This window comes from Oncorhynchus mykiss, chromosome 24 (genome assembly GCF_013265735.2).
Source record: "Oncorhynchus mykiss isolate Arlee chromosome 24, USDA_OmykA_1.1, whole genome shotgun sequence".
In the NCBI taxonomy this organism is placed as follows: domain Eukaryota; kingdom Metazoa; phylum Chordata; class Actinopteri; order Salmoniformes; family Salmonidae; genus Oncorhynchus; species Oncorhynchus mykiss.
In genome coordinates this window covers 20663383-20680291 of record NC_048588.1, presented here as the reverse complement: position 1 = coordinate 20680291, position 16909 = coordinate 20663383, and the positions used below count along the sequence as shown (strand labels likewise).

Below are 16909 nucleotides of genomic sequence, written 5' to 3'. Positions count from 1 at the left end.
ACCCAATTCAACACTCATGTGCACCACCATGTGACCCAGCACAACAAGGAAAGAGGGGGTGCTGAGAGCCAGGTGCAGTCCCTCCAGGTACAACTCCTGAAACTCCAATTGAAGGAAGCACAACAAGGAGAAAAACCTAAGAAACAGATGGTGGCGGAAGAAACGAAGGAGCCGGGAACCAAAACAGACATCTCCCAAATCGTGGCACAGACTGTCTCTCAGATGATCCAACAGCAGGCAGCCCCACCACCCCAATACCCTCCCCCACAGCAGTATATCCTGCAACAACAACACCCAGTATGGGCTCGACGGGGTCCCTACACTGGACAACACAGAGGGGGAAACTACCAGTGTTTTAACTGCGGAATTACCGGTCATTTTGCCAGAGATTGCATGAAACCACTCTCCCCGCAGCAACAGCAATGGAGAGCAAGAGGAAGTGGGGGAAACCCACCTCTGCAACATCAGCTACCAGGACCCACACCCATGCATCAGCAACAGCCAGCATACAACCACCCAGAATCTAGCCACATGCAGCAGGAGCAGCAAGATTACAACCAACCCTCCCACTTCAACACCTGATCACCCAGTAAGAATGATGAGGATGCCACTCCTGCCGATGACCACACTGTCTGAAGCCCAAGAAGTGTACTGGCTAAAATGCCTACCCACAGGGCCTGCCACCCCTCACATCCAGTTTAAGTTCAACCAACTGAAAGCTCAAATCTACACTCTGCACCCATATAAGACTCCCCAAGCTGAGATCCATTGCACACTCAATGCAACAGAAACTGATGACTGCCTCTACACTGCAGACTGGGACGAAGACATGATGCACCTGACCCCACCTATCAGGTGTTGTACCATTGGGTGTGGCCCAGAGGGGGTGGCAGCACCGGTCATCCTACGATCAAGGAACCTCCATGCACCCCTGGCCTGGACGGCTGAAGCATCAACAGCCATAGCACTCCTGAAAACGGATCTATCAGCGGCAGCAGCTCTGACTGCACCTGACTACAAGAACAAGTTCCATTTGGATGTTTCTGGAAGGGAAGGATTCACCTCATCCGTCCTATTCCAGAAACAAGAGGGGGAGAGAAGGGTCTTGATGTACTACTCTTCAAACTTGACCACATTGAGGTAGGACAGTCAACATGCTCCAGATACGTTGCTGCAGTAGCAAAAGCTATTGAAAAAAAACAGCTCACCTCGTGATGTCACCCTTCAATCAGCCATCATCCCTCAACCAGCATCGGCCAAATTAGCTGAAATCATCGGATTGACGCAGGTCCTCATCAGAGGAAAAGGAAAGACTGAATATCTATACAGACTCAGCCCATGCCCATGAAGCAGGCCACACTGATGGACCCAGAACTTTTATGAGAAACACATGGCCCCACACACGAAGGCAAACTAAAGACCCTCCAAAAAGGCCTCGCACATCTGGTGGCACCCTCACATAAAAAATATGACTGACTTATTTTATGACGATGATTTATTTTGTGACGAATGCAATGGTTGTGACAGACACAACCCAAAGAAACCATATCAAACACCAATGGGCTCATACGTAACACCTAATGCATGTTTTCAGGATATTAGTATAGACTACACCGACATGGGCCCCGAAAATTTATCTAAAGGCAAACTCTATCTCCTAGTCATAGTAGATAGGTTCTCCAAATGGGTAGAGGCAATAATAACAAAAGGGGAGGATGCTAGGTCAGTCTTTAAGTGGCTACAAACCAAACTAATACCCAGGTATGGCATCCCAAGACAAATCAAATTTGACAAATGGCTCACATTTAACAAACACCTGAGACAGGTGGAAGAAAGATTTGGCATAACCCACAGATTTGGATCTGTGTACAGGCCCCAATCCCAAAATCTGGTGGAACGTCAAACCAAAAGCTAAGATAGCTTTGGGATAATGACTGGTAGAGTCATGCATGGTCCACCAAGGGAGGGAGGTCATATGCCCGCCCTTGATGTACAACAAATTGTAATGTCTAATTATGTGAAAAAACTGACGGTTCTCTCTGCAGCACTCTCTACCCAGGTTCACAAGGTCCAGGAGGGGGAGCTGCCGGGGGACACGACACTACTGAAGGTAAAGGTTGGTGACGGGGTGAGGGTTACAGTCCACAAGAGAAAGTGGCTGGAACCCAGGTGGACTGGACCGTACGAAGTGAAGGAGGTTACTTCACACTCAGTCCAGGTCAAAGGTAAATCAGGCACACCTTGACACCGCCTTACACATTGCACCCCAGCCCCAATTCCTTCTAGAACACTGACTAAAGTCAGAGCTGATTTGAGCGGCCTAAATTCGATTCCAAATGAAGACACTCCTTCCTCAGGTGATGCGGCATCAAACTCCGCCTCCCCTGAGAAGGGAACCTCGCCCAGTTAGAGGGAAATTTCTCCCTCTCTGGGTGAGGCTGGGGATATCTGGTCCCTTATTTGTGATATTCATACTGATATTTGGAGTAACCCTAGGACTTTCACATGGTTAATTGAACAACTATTTCACCCTGCCACATCACATACACCAACCCCTACACATGTCCCTAACTCCTTTCCTGATATCACTCCCTCCAATCACTCCCGTCCCAAACGTAGCACTACACCTACAGACCCACCATGCAAATCAGACAAGGTTAGGAGCACCACCTTATGTATACCCACGATTGCAACCGCCACCTTTCTGCTATAGTTTTCACGTCTAATAGACGTGAAGAGGGGGATTTGTTATATAAATATTCATACACATAGCTCATATAAACAAAGACATTCCGTCGTAAGAACACATACACCCAGCCAGAAGACTGACCCCCTCTTCCTTATATAAACACACATCTCATCTCCCTCTAACTGGCCGGTCCCAAGAGCAAAGAACTTTTGCTGTGCACCAATGGGGCCCGCTCTGGCTAGAGCAAGGCCCGCCTCCAACCCTCCGACCAGTCAAGAAGACCGAAACGACAAGACTCCACCTACTTTATTCTATGTATAAAAATGTATGTAACCATTGTATAGGTCTCTTTTTCACCTGGCTCCTTGCCGAGTTATGTGAACTAGGTCCGTGCACGTAAAACTGCGGGACAAGATATCTCTGACTCATTAAAACTGTCTTTCGTTACAACTGAAATCCACTCTGTCCAGCGTCCGTGATTTGGTCTCAACTCTCCAGTATTTGAACACTAACACTTCTCGCAACAACTGTATTACTCTCAGACAAGAGTGCTCTGAAATCGGAGTAGACAGCCAGAGTGAATTTATGAACGCACCCTTAATGTGTTGTGAAATCTGTTGTGAAATGTAATGTAATGTTTTCAATTGTTTATAACTGCTTTAATTTCGCTGGACCCCAGGATGCTGATGCTTTGGTAGGCCATCATTGTAAATAATAATTCGTTTTTAACTGACTTGCCTAGTTAAATAAAGGTTAAAAAAAATAATAATAGGTTGTAATAATACTGTGAAATTGTTAAGGTGGGATGGAGTTTTGGCCTGCCTCGGACATCACCATCACTTTTTTTGTGACACTTGCATTCAATTAACTGCCCCTCCCTGGGGCACACAAGAATCTTGACTTGATTGGTTACATCGTTCAGTTCTAGACTGTTCTGCGGAAATCTTTATATATCTCAGAAATCACCAGCCCGCCCAGTTTCTGCGAGAATATTGTAGATGCGGAAACCTTCGGTACTGTTCAGGGTGAAGCTACATTTTCTGTCTGATTTCTTATCTTTAATAAGGTAAGCATTTATAAATTGAGGTTGAATATCAGCATTACAATTGTTGGAGATGGAAAAACAGTAAGTTAGGCTAACAAGCTTGACGCAATACTGAAACGGCAAGCATAAATGGCTATATTAGGCATAATCTGGATTCACAGGAAACGTTACCTACGGTTGGGTTTCATATTCAAGTCTCCTGTAGAATCGCCATATTCAACGTCTCCTGTAAGCCCAAATTCTAATTGAAAATGGTTACATTATTTTTGAACGCAAAAATAGTTTCAACGATTGCGTCATCGGATATGGCAGTTTCAGTTTGCTTGCAGTTTAAAGGGACGCTCTCTTGTTAGGCTAACTGTGAAGAAGGCTTGCCTTCCAACATTAACCAATTCAGTTGAACAATTGGTTTACTCTGTCGATGTAGCCTAATGTGCTGGTAACATATGTTCGAGTTTAAATAATTGCGTGTGAAACTTATTTTAATGGCAAGCCTATCAAGTCTAGCCTACGTGAGTTGGATGGTGATGAAGCTGAACTGAATGTTCCAGCAATTTCCCAACCCACCCGCGGCAGGGCAGAGCCCTCAGTGACACAACTCCCGGCGAAATGTTTGTTTTGTATTTGAGTAGGTGATAGAACAAATCCTGGAAGCGATTCCTCACTATCATGTTAATTTGGTTAAAGTGTTAATAAGTATGGAGTTACTTTAGCTATTCAGTTAAAACAGGCGTAAACAGTAACGTGACTTGCACTTAACCCCCCCCCCCCCCCCCCCCCCCCACCACACACACACACACACACACACACACACCCTTTCTAACTGACTGCAGATAGCTACTTAAGGAGAAATGTACTTTCTATGCCTGTGTTATGTGGTTGGGACACCTTAAAATGAATGCACTAACTATAAATCGCTCTGGTTAAGAGTGTCTGTTAATTACTAAAATGTAAAATGCTGTAATAAAGCACGCCTTCTCCCAACCTGTAACCAGGGAAACACACTTCACGCTGCTTCGATACCAAAGTTACTTTGTCGTAGCAGCTTATGAGACTAAGGTTAGCGAAATGGCTCTTCTAACCTGCTACTAAAATAACTGTCTGTATCAAGACGAAATGCTTTGAAGAATGTCTGGTTGAAAGACAGCTGTTGCATTGAAGGTCAAGACAAGGATGAGTCTTTTGAATGCAGAATCGCATTAGTGGAAACTAAGACTGTTCTCAGGGCAGACCTGTTTGTATCTAGATTTGTGGGGTTGGGACAATTTTAGCAATTTCTAACCCTTTTCCTAACCTTAATCTAATTATCCTAACATTACACAATTCATTCTCCTAACAAGCCACAGTAATTATCCCAACCTGCTTATTAAGTTCTCATAAACCTGCTATGAAAAGTCACATCCACTAGTAAAAACCGGCAGAACTCCCTTGAGAGCAGTGGGAGTATCCAATAATGCAATACTCCTTTTTGAACAGGTGGTCCCGGGGTCTTTCAATGACACAATAGGCTACAACAAAAAGTATGAACTTTTCTGAAAATAGCATCATGTGTCACAGGCCTATACCAAAATAGACCCAACTTGACCAGTTGTACAGAGTTGTCCCAGAGTCTACCCTCAGGATCACTTACCTTGGTCAATGAGTTCATACCTAGATCTCTTAAAAAATCTCTACTTTGCCACCACACAGTTTGTTTTAATGATATCGCTCTTCATTTTCAGACACCATGTCAAAGGGACCAGCAGTTGGCATTGACCTGGGCACCACCTACTCATGTGTGGGTGTGTTCCAGCATGGCAAAGTGGAGATCATTGCCAACGACCAGGGCAATAGGACCACACCCAGCTACGTCGCCTTCACAGACACAGAAAGGCTGATTGGGGACGCTGCCAAGAACCAAGTGGCCATGAACCCCACAAACACAGTGTTTGGTAAGAAATTCACTTGGAGAAATTGATCGGATACCATGTACGGTATATAAGATGTACTTGTGTGGCGTTAACTCCTGTTTACCCCCTTATCTTTTCCCAGATGCGAAGCGGCTGATTGGGCGGAAGTTTGACGACAATGTCGTCCAGGCAGACATGAAACACTGGCCGTTTACAGTGATCAACGACTCGACACGGCCCAAGGTCCAAGTGGAGTACAAGGGGGAGACCAAGGCCTTCTACCCAGAGGAGATCTCCTCCATGGTGCTGGTCAAGATGAAGGAGATTGCAGAGGCCTACCTGGGCAAGGTGAGCATCACAACAGTCCTATCACTCTGTCTTCATAGCAATGCATGTTATGGTCTTTTGGGTGTTACTGAATTGTTTAACAAAATATAAATGCATTTTTCTCACACTGTAGAGGTGACTTTCAAAAATGAAGACTGTCTTGTCTGTTCACTTAGTTGTAAATATTTCCTCCTGCAGACTATAACCAATGCAGTGGTCACTGTGCCAGCTTACTTCAACGACTCTCAGCGCCAGGCCACCAAAGACGCAGGGACCATCTCAGGTCTCAACGTACTCCGCATCATCAATGAGCCAACCGCTGCTGCTATCGCCTATGGCCTGGACAAGAAGGTTCATTTATATATATTTATCAACACTAACAACAGTACTTAGAACTCAGAACTGGAATGCATACCTGAGGCCCATTGACCATGTGTTTTGAGAGACAAATTTCACCCTAAAAATAATTTAACTCACAAAATAAAATGTTTTTAGGTGGGAATGGAGAGAAATGTCCTAATCTTTGACCTGGGCGGTGGTACGTTTGATGTGTCCATCCTGACCATCGAAGACGGGATCTTTGAGGTGAAGTCCACTGCCGGAGACACCCATCTTGGAGGAGAGGACTTCGACAACCGCATGGTCAACCACTTCATCTCAGAATTCAAGCGCAAATACAAGAAGGACATCAGCGACAACAAGAGGGCAGTGCGTCGTCTGCGCACTGCCTGTGAGCGTGCCAAGCGCACCCTCTCCTCCAGCACCCAGGCCAGCATCGAGATCGACTCTCTGTATGAGGGTGTCGACTTCTACACCTCCATCACCAGGGCTCGCTTTGAGGAGCTGAACGCTGACCTGTTCAGAGGCACCCTGGACCCCGTTGAGAAGTCTCTTAGGGACGCCAAGATGGACAAAGCCCAGGTCCACGACATTGTCCTGGTGGGAGGCTCCACGCGCATCCCCAAGATTCAGAAGTTGCTGCAGGACTTCTTCAACGGGAAGGAGCTCAACAAGAGCATCAACCCTGACGAGGCTGTCGCCTATGGTGCAGGTGAGGCTCTTTATTTTTTTTAGCTCCCTCTTTTATCTAAAGCTTTGCCCAGTAAACCTTCTTGTCAACTGTCTTTTCCTGTTCTACCATTTCTAACCTTCATCCAGAGAAGCCCTAATCAAATCAAATGTATTTATATAGCCCTTCTTACATCAGCTGATATATCAAAAGGCTGGGTTTCTGTACAGCACAAAACCCCAAACGGCAAGCAATGCAGGTTTAGAAGCACGGTGGCTAGGAAAAACTGCCTAGAAAGGCCAAAACCTAGGAAGAAACCTAGAGAGGAACCAGTCTGAGGGGTGGCCAGTCCTCTTCTGGCTGTGCCGGGTGGAGACTAATATGGAAAAGACATTGTAAATTCTTTGATGGTTTGTTTAAGAATGACTGATGACCCCGTGTCTGTTGACAGCTGTCCAGGCGGCTATCTTGTCCGGAGACAAGTCTGAGAACGTGCAGGACCTGCTGCTGCTGGACGTCACACCTCTGTCCCTGGGCATTGAGACGGCCGGAGGGGTCATGACTGTGCTCATCAAGAGGAACACCACCATCCCCACCAAGCAGACGCAAACCTTCACCACATACTCAGACAACCAGCCTGGGGTGCTCATTCAGGTGAGCGGAACGTACTTATGACTCATTCCTAGGTATCTCAATGGATTGTGTCCATCAGTGTCAAAATGTTAGCATATACTCTAGTTGATATTTAAGTTGAATTTGGATCGGAGTCAATATTGACCCACACACTAATTTATTTGTTAGTGTTTACATTAAAACTTGAGATTTGAATCAGAATGTATCCACATGAGTGTTGACCTGAGTGTGTGTCTGTGTCCTGTCAGGTGTATGAGGGGGAAAGAGCGATGACCAAAGACAACAACCTACTGGGGAAGTTTGAGCTGTGTGGGATCCCACCAGCCCCCCGGGGTGTGCCTCAGATAGAGGTCACCTTTGACATTGATGCCAACGGCATCATGAACGTGTCCGCCTCTGACAAGAGCACTGGCAAGGAGAATAAGATCACCATCACCAATGACAAAGGTAGACTTAGTAGTAGTTACAGTTAACCTTTCTGATCTCCCCATCCCGGATCCGGGATCGTGAATACAGACTCAAGCTCATTACCATAACGCAACGTTAACTATTCATGAAAATCGCAAATGAAATGAAATAAATATGCTAGCTCTCAAGCTTAGCCTTTTGTTAACAACACTGTCATCTCAGATTTTCAAAATATGCTTCTCAACCATTGCAAAACAAGCATTTGTGTAACAGTATTGATGGCTAACGTAGCATTTAGCATTAGCATTCAGCTGGCAACATTTACACAAAAAAACAGAAAAGCATTCAAATAAAATCATTTACCTTTGAAGAACTTCAGATGTTTTCAATGAGGAGACTCTCAGATAGCAAATGTTCAGTTTTTCCTGAAAGATTATTTGTTTAGGACAAATCGCTCCGTTTTCTGCGTCACGTTTAGCTATGAAAAAAACCCTGTATCCAGGATTGTGTAAATCTATCAGCAAGCTCATTAGCATAACACAACGTTAACTATTTATGAAAATCGCAAATGAAATGAAATAAATATGCCATCTCTCAAGCTTAGCCTTTTGTAAACAACACTGTCATCTCAGATTTTCAAAATATGCTAATTCCTGGGTGATGCATCATCTTGGTTTTGCCTGTAGAATGAGTTCTGGGGCACTTACAGACAAAATCTTTGCAGATTCTGAAACTTCGGAGTGTTTTCTTTCCAATACTGTCAAGAATATGCATAGTCGAGCATCTTTTCGTGACAAAATATCGCGCTTAAAACGGGAACGTTTTTTATCCAAAAATGAAATAGCGCCCCTAGAGCTCTAACAGGTTAAAGGACAAATCTGATTTTCAAACAATAAAAACGCACCCACCCGCCACTGTTTTTGGGGAAAAGTTGAGGGATGGGACTGGAGAAATGTGTACCCACTCTCAAATGTATAGATCTAGCTATGGATGCAAGGACTGATCATCCATGATATCAAAATTCTAGTTTTAACCATATTTTGAGACTGAACAGTGTTTGTTTACAATTATTTTGTTTACAAACAAAGGAGATAATTAAACTAGCTTATATGTGACCGACTGTCTTGATCCGGTCTTATGTAGCAACATTTTTAATCATATTTGACTTTGGATCAAAGTGGAGACTGAGCTAGAAAATGGTATATCATACGCTACAGCTGAGGAACAATGGGAAAGTAATTCTGCTTTGAAAGTTTGATAAACTTAGAACCTCACTTTTGAGAAAATGGCCTTGGAATGTTTTGGCGCATCTACTGTAGAGCCCCTCTTTGTCTACACCTATTCAGCATCGAAAACCCTAGAGGTCGATCGATTAATCGGAATGGGCCAATTTCAAGTTTTCATAACAATCGGAAATCGGTATTTTTGGACACCGATTTTTTTTAAATATTAACCCACCGGCCTAGGAACGGTGGGTTAACTGCCTTGTTCAGGGGCAGAATGACAGATTTTTACCTTGTCAGCTCGGGGATTCAATCTTGCAACCTTACGGTTAACTAGTCCAACGCTCTAACCACCTGCCTCTCATTGCACTCCACAAGGTGCCTGCCTGTTATGCAAATGCAGTAAGAAGGTAAGTTGCTAGCTAGCATTAAACTTATCTTATAAAAAACAATCAATCAATCATAATCACTAGTTAACTACACATGGTTGATGATATTACTAGTTTATCTAGCGTGTCCTGCGTTGCATATAATCGATGCGGTGCACATTCGCGAAAAAGGACTGTTGCTCCAACGTGTACCTAACCATAAACATTAATGCCTTTCTTAATATCAATACACAAGTATATATTTTTATTTTTATTTAGGTAATATTGCCTGCTAACATGAATTTCTTTGTCACTTCTCTTGCAACAGAGTCAGGGTATATGCAGCAGTTTGGGCCGCCTGGCTCGTTGCGAACTGTGTGAAGACTATTTCTTCCTAACAAAGACAGCCAACTTCGCCAAACGGGGGATGATTTTTAACAAAAGTGCATTTGTGAAAAAACCACAATCGTTGCACGACTATCTAACCGTAAACATTAATGCCTTTCTTGAAATCAATACACAAGTATATACTTTTAAACCTGCATATTTAGCTAAAATAAATCCAGGTTAGCAGGCAATATTAACCAGGTGAAATTGTCACTTCTCTTGCGTTCATTGCATGCAGAGCTAGGGTATATGCAACAGTTTGGGCCGCCTGGCTCGTTGCGAACTACTTTGCCAGACTTTTACGTAATTATGACATAACATTGAAGGTTGTGCAATGTAACAGGAATATTTAGACTTATGGATGCCACCCGTTAGATAAAATACGGAACGGTTCCGTATTTCACTGAAAGAATACATGTTTTGTTTTCGAGATGATAGTTTCCGGATTCGACCATATTAATGACCTAAGGCTCGTATTTCTGTATGTTATGTTATAATTAAGTCTATGATTTGATAGAGCAGTCTGACTGAGCAATGGTAGGCACCAGCAGGCTCATAAGCATTCATTCAAACAGCGCTTTCGTGCGTTTTGCCAGCATCTCTTTGCAATGCTTCAAGCATTGCGCTGTTTATGACTTCAAGCCTATCAACTCCCAAGATTAGGCTGGTGTAACCCATGTGAAATGGTTAGCAAGTTAGCAGGGTGCGCGCAAATAGCGTTTCAAATGTCACTCGCTCTGCAACTTGGAGTAGTTGTTCCCCTTGCTCTGCATGGGTAACGCTGCTTTGAGTGTGGCTGTTGTCAATGTGTTCCTGGTTCGAGCCCAGGTAGGAGCGAGGAGTGGAAGCTATACTGTTACAGTCAAAGGTATATGAAATACAAATCGTATAGAGAGAAATAGTCCTATAATTCCTATAATAATTACAACCTAAAACTTCTTACCTGGGAATATTGAAGACTCATGTTGAAAGGAACCACAAGCTTTCATATGTTCTTATGTTCTGAGCAAGGAACTTAAACGTTAGCTTTCTTACATGGCACATATTGCACTTTTATTTTCTTCTCCAACACTTTGTTTTTACATTATTTAAACCAAATTGAACATGTTTCATTATTTATTTGAGGCTAAATTGATTTTATTGATGTATTATATTAAGTTAAAATAAGTATTCATTCAGTATTGTTGTAATTGTCATTAATGCAAATACGTTTTTAAAAATCGCCCGATTTAATCGGTATCTGCCTTTTTTGGTCCTCCAATAATCGGTATCGGCGTTGAAAAATCATAATCGGTCGACCTCTAGTTCACACCCTCTTAAGCTTTAGTCCCACCCATCTCTTTAAGAATTTGCATGTGAGGCCGAGGAGTAGGGTTGAGCCAAGCATTCTGTCCTAACAGCAGTCAAGCACCCAAGCAAACTGGCTAACGTTGGCTAGCTTGCGACTTCCAGACACAAATGAGAGAACAGCTCACTCTGACCATTTTACTCGTCCTAGCAGAGCTGGTTAGGCTGTTTTATATTTTATCCAGATCGCAAGTGACTGCAACTGTGCTGCTGGCAATAATTTAATTGCGCTTTTTTCCCAACGTTTACTGACATTGGCCATATTCAATGGCTGTTGAGCGTTTGTAAATTTGTCAGTTATTCTGCGCTCTGAATTTACCAACAACGTCTATCAACAGTTGTCAGTGACATTAACTTTCAAGACATGTAGCTGGCTAAACAATGATACATAATCCCAGCTCATGACGTTACTGCCCTGCATGAATCTGCAGGCAACAAAAACCAGGTTCAGTGTTAGCTAGCGAACATTAGGCTATAACTAGCAAGGAAATTGCTCTGCGGTACGAATAATATTACTACAAAGATCATGCCCGTAAAGTTCGCTAGCGAGCCAGCTAACATTAGCTAGCTCGCTAACAGTACACTTCAACTTAAATGAAAATTACTTTCTAACAAAATTAGAAATGTGTAATATCTGAATATTTATAATATTTATAATATAATATACTGTTGGACTAGGCTCATGAGGCATTTTGAAGCTACTTTGAAGAATTTCAAATATAAAACATATTTTGATTTTGTTTAACATTTTTGGTTACTGCATGATTCCATATGTGTTATTTAATAGTTTTGATGTCTTCACTATTATTCTACAATGTAGAAAATAGTCCAAATAAAGAAAAACTCTTGAATGACTAGGTGTGTCAAAATGTTTGACTGGTACTGTGTGTGTAGATGTATACAGTATATTCAAAAGTCCAAACATGGATGAACCAATCACAGATTGACATGTAAATCTATAGTCTGGGATCTGGGTATCTGTTCATGACAATTCAATTTATTGATATTTACCCTTTGAATCTTGAACATCTGAATCCCAGAATGTAGCTTTAAATACTATGCCATTGTAAGGTATGCACACCATTTTAAATAGGGATGTCCTCTCCAACAATGCTTTAACAAATCCTCCATCTCATTGTCTGTCCCTCTCTCCATAGGTCGCCTGAGTAAGGAGGACATAGAGCGCATGGTCCAGGAGGCTGAGCAGTACAAAGCTGCGGACGATGTCCAGAGGGACAAGGTGGCGTCCAAAAATGGCCTGGAGTCGTACGCCTTTAACATGAAGTCCACCGTGGAGGACGAGAAGCTCAAGGGCAAGCTCAGCGACGAGGACAAACAGAAGATCATGGACAAGTGCAACGAGGTCATCAGCTGGCTGGATAAGAACCAGGTACAGTACTGGCCCTGGGCCTTTCAACCAGAATGGAGTGGGTTAACATTCATATTTAAAATCAATTATAGCGCTCGTAGTCCCTCATTGTAATTTGATTAAACAAATGTCTGGTGGTTCAACAAGGATATTAGAGCACTAATCTACCTTTCTCTTTCTCTCTCCTTGTAGTCTGCAGAGAAGGAGGAGTTTGAGCACCACCAGAAGGAGCTGGAGAAGGTGTGTAACCCAATCATCACCAAGCTGTACCAGGGTGCAGGGGGCATGCCCGGGGGGATGCCAGGAGGGATGCCTGGGGCTGGTGGTGCCACACCCGGAGGAGGCGGATCCTCTGGACCAACCATTGAGGAAGTCGACTAAACCATACAGAGCATACTTTTACTCCTGATTGGATATGGCTAAATAGTGGTCCACATTCTATAGCTTGGAATGGTCTGAAACTTTATTTTCACAATCTGCATAGACTACTTATGTTTGTTTTGGTCATTCATCTTTTTATGCTGAAAGCAACCAATCAATTTAATATTTTTCATGGGCACTGTTCTACCTATTGTTAAACGTTTTCAGTTCAACCAGTGAATGGTTACTACTGTATACAGAGCATGTTTTTCACAAGTGGAATTCTGTGACTGCAAAATGTTTTTGCCTTTGTACTGCACTGTTGGCTTAAAAAAACGATTAAAAAAAATCACACTCTTCCAGATCCTCCTTTAATTTTGACACCTATGACAGTCTTGATGACCATCATGGTTTATCATTTAGATGTTAAAGCTGTGCTATGCAGAAATCACTTGCCATTTCCTGGTTGCTAAAATTATAGTAGTTTGCCTAATTTCAGTTGTGACAAAAAAAAGCACATATAGTGTGTAGAGAGAATCATTGTACCATCTAAACAGCTGAAATATATGTACATAACCAAAAATATTGTATACTTAGCTGTTTAAAGCTGGTGTACAAAACTGAAATGTAAAATATGCAAAAATTAAACTTAAGAATGGGAAGCATAGAAAGGGTGCAAATATAAAATTTTCCGCTTAGATGTGCTGATCTATTACTTACATTTCTATGTGAATTTGGTCTGGTCACCCAAAAAGTTACAATGCAGCTTTAAAGAAATGTTCTAACTTATAACTGAACATAATCTTAACTGTGGTTTATATTCTTATCAGACCGATGAATACCACTCAATAGAAAGACACAGACAATTTAATTAACTCTTATTCAATAGAGGTCAGGTAAACAGGAAATTACATGGGTGCCTAAACCCTGGTCTCAACTGTTTTTTTGTTTTTTTAAATGTAAAAGTAGCAGGAGTTGGCGTTTCTCGCCAAAAAGATCAAGGACAACAACCACCCGAGCCACTGCCTGTTCACCCCATTATCGTCCAGAAGGCGAGGTCAGTACAGGTGCATCAAAGCTTGGACCGAGAGACTGAAAAACAGCTATCTCAAGGCCATCAGACTGTTAAACAACCATCACTAACATAGAGACTGCTCCCACCCTACATATTCAAATCTCATGTCAGTTAAGAACAAACTCTAATTTGGCCTAGGAAGAGTGGGATAACTGCCTTGCTCAGGCAGAACGACAGATTTTTATCTTGTCAGTTCAGGGATTCGATCTCACAACCTTTTGGTCACTAAATCCAACACTCTAACCACTTGGCTACCTGCCTAGTGGTTAGATGAAGAGGACACCGGCCAGCAAACGTCTTGTCAAACCCACTGAAGGAGGAGGAGCGTATGAAAGCCATGACGCCGATCACGATGCCAATGAAGCAGGCCAGCAGGGAGAGGATCATGAAGGCACGGGTGGCATCCCAGTACGCTGGTGACAGAGAGGGCACAGAGAGGACAAGGCTGATACTCAGTACAGTACAGGTACTTACCCAATAAGCATTACTACTATCCCTGTCTACTACTGAATTACATTTCACACTTTACTCAAATGTGACATCACTTAACATTTACTTATTACACAATATTCAATATATTGCACCAAATATTGAAATGTGGTGATTTATTCCCAACTGAACCTGCTCAAATAAAATGAGCTGAGCCAACTCCAGCGCAGTACAACCCTCTGCCCATGAAGCTGTACATCCTGCCAAGCACAGGAGGAGGAGACAGTTAGCCTACAGCACAACTGGCTGGGACACTGAAGCATCTCTACACACCACCATCTCATGGCTGGTGAATACAGCATAGAGTAACACAACATTGCATGCTTTGAATAGTTGAAAGGGTCTGAACCAATTATATTTTCCAAAGAATAATCTTTCAAGGTACACATTCATATTCCACTTGTTTTACCATAGGCCTGCTGCTTTTAGACAGTTTGTTAGAGCAAGGTGTTTTCAAATGTGGCACATAGTTTTAGCTTTGATACACTGTATTTACCCTGACATGACTGATCTGTCTCTCTTCTGTCCTCTCTCTTCTGTCCTCTCTTCTGTCCTTTCTATGAAGAAATATTAACTTTAAGTCACCTACATTATGTCAAAGCACACACATGACGTCAGATTTGAATAACCTACCATTATTATCCTTTTTAAAAAAGAATCAGAAATTCCAATAATACAGGGGGGTTGTCAATACACTCCGGAGCCCGGTATTGCCCAGCCTGGCAGGAAAGTTTAGTTTGTGTGTCAGAAACCAGGCAAACAAACGGCCCGAGGCACAATAGAGCATGCTGAGCCACAACCAATCACAGGGGATGAGTTTTGTGTTTTAGAGAATCTGCTGAAAATACAGAACTATTGAAGTGCTGGGTAAGTCACAGTAATACTGATAACACAGGGGTATAATTTAAAATGCTGCACTGCCATCCACAGTGGACATGGGTTGGCAATAGGCTCCAACACTATGCAGTAAATGTACATTTCACATAGTTATTTCACACAGAATTTTTTTGTAAGTATAGTTGGGGCTCTCATGTTGGGAAAGTTCAATTTAGATAATCTTATCCCTCACAACATCAGGTGTTAAAGTATTAAAATCTTTATCGAAACTACAATTGAACTCCCAAAACTGCTTACAATTAATTGAATTTAAACTGGCCAGTAATTCTCTGACCTTGATCCAAAAAGCAGCTTCAAACACACACTGTGATGAATATGAGTCACTATGTAACACTCCTCTGCTAGGGTAGCAGGTGTCTTGAACAAATTATGGTACATTTATTTTATAATCACAAAACAGTGATTCAAGTTATTCAGTGCTATTCCATAATTAACACATTTTGAGTAAAAGCGATCAATAATTATGTATTCAAACATTTTTGGTGGAGAGTCAAGTCTTTTGGGAGGCGGGAACATAGTCAGACAACATTTTATCAAAACATTTTACACGGTGAGGTCTGAAATTCTTGACAACCTTGATAAAGTTGAGCAAAAATGACTGTATGAAATAAATAATTCAAATACTGAGCTATGCTCAAATAAATGGGAAAATGTTCTGATTTTAAATTCATACAATTGCTCTCCAAAATGTAGGGGAGGGGCAATTAGTTGAATGCAAGCAAAAAAATTATGTTTTCATCTCAATATCAAATCATTTTTGGGTAACAATTTAGTACCTTACTGTGATTGTTTTCAATTTAAAAGGACAAAAATAAACAAAAATAGATTCTTAGCAAAGAGACATTTCTCAAGCAAGAACTAAGCTAGGACTCTGGGAGTGATCTGAGTGGGGAGGGGAAAACTGAAAACAAACTGTTATTGGCAGACAAGTTTGAAACTCTCTTTCTTATTGGTCTATCAACTAATTTAACCCTTGGTGATGTCGCTAAGCAGTCGAAAACTCCATCCCACCTAATCAATTTCACAGTATTATTCCAATCTCATAGTGTAGACACATATATATATATATATATATATATATATATACAGTGCCTTGCGAAAGTATTCGGCCCCCTTGAACTTTGCGACCTTTTGCCACATTTCAGGCTTCAAACATAAAGATTTTTGTATTTTTTTGTGAAGAATCAACAACAAGTGGGACACAATCATGAAGTGGAACGACATTTATTGGATATTTCAAACTTTTTTAATAAATCAAAAACTGAAAAATTGGGTGTGCAAAATTATTCAGCCCCCTTAAGTTAATACTTTGTAGCGCCACCTTTTGCTGCGATTACAGCTGTAAGTCGCTTGGGGTATGTCTCTATCAGTTTTGCACATCGAGAGACTGAAAT

The 16909-nt window shown here is 42.1% G+C and overlaps 1 protein-coding gene and 1 long non-coding RNA gene across 3 annotated transcripts; one reads left to right on the top strand and one right to left on the bottom strand.

Annotated features, from left to right (window-relative positions):
* The first annotated feature begins 3661 nt into the window (after positions 1 to 3661).
* LOC110503972 (heat shock cognate 70 kDa protein-like) lies at positions 3662 to 13411 on the top strand. 2 transcript variants are annotated; one of them, XM_021582665.2, is made up of 9 exons: positions 3662 to 3755; positions 5456 to 5665; positions 5766 to 5971; positions 6149 to 6301; positions 6446 to 7001; positions 7411 to 7613; positions 7841 to 8039; positions 12483 to 12715; positions 12887 to 13411. In XM_021582665.2, exons 2-9 carry the CDS (start codon positions 5461 to 5463, stop codon positions 13073 to 13075), a joined length of 1944 nt encoding a protein of 647 aa, XP_021438340.1. In that variant the 5' UTR covers positions 3662 to 3755; positions 5456 to 5460; the 3' UTR covers positions 13076 to 13411. The 2 variants fall into 2 exon arrangements, with proteins under 2 accessions (XP_021438340.1, XP_036817140.1); XM_036961245.1 differs by lacking the exons at positions 12483 to 12715; positions 12887 to 13411 and adding an exon at positions 8865 to 8884 and having other exon boundaries at positions 7841 to 8060.
* Positions 13045 to 15354, bottom strand: LOC118944018. The gene is made up of 2 exons (XR_005039314.1): positions 15252 to 15354; positions 13045 to 14542 (listed from the first exon to the last, which is right to left on the bottom strand). It is a non-coding gene; the product is annotated as an uncharacterized LOC118944018 (long non-coding RNA).
* Positions 15355 to 16909: the final 1555 nt, after the last annotated feature.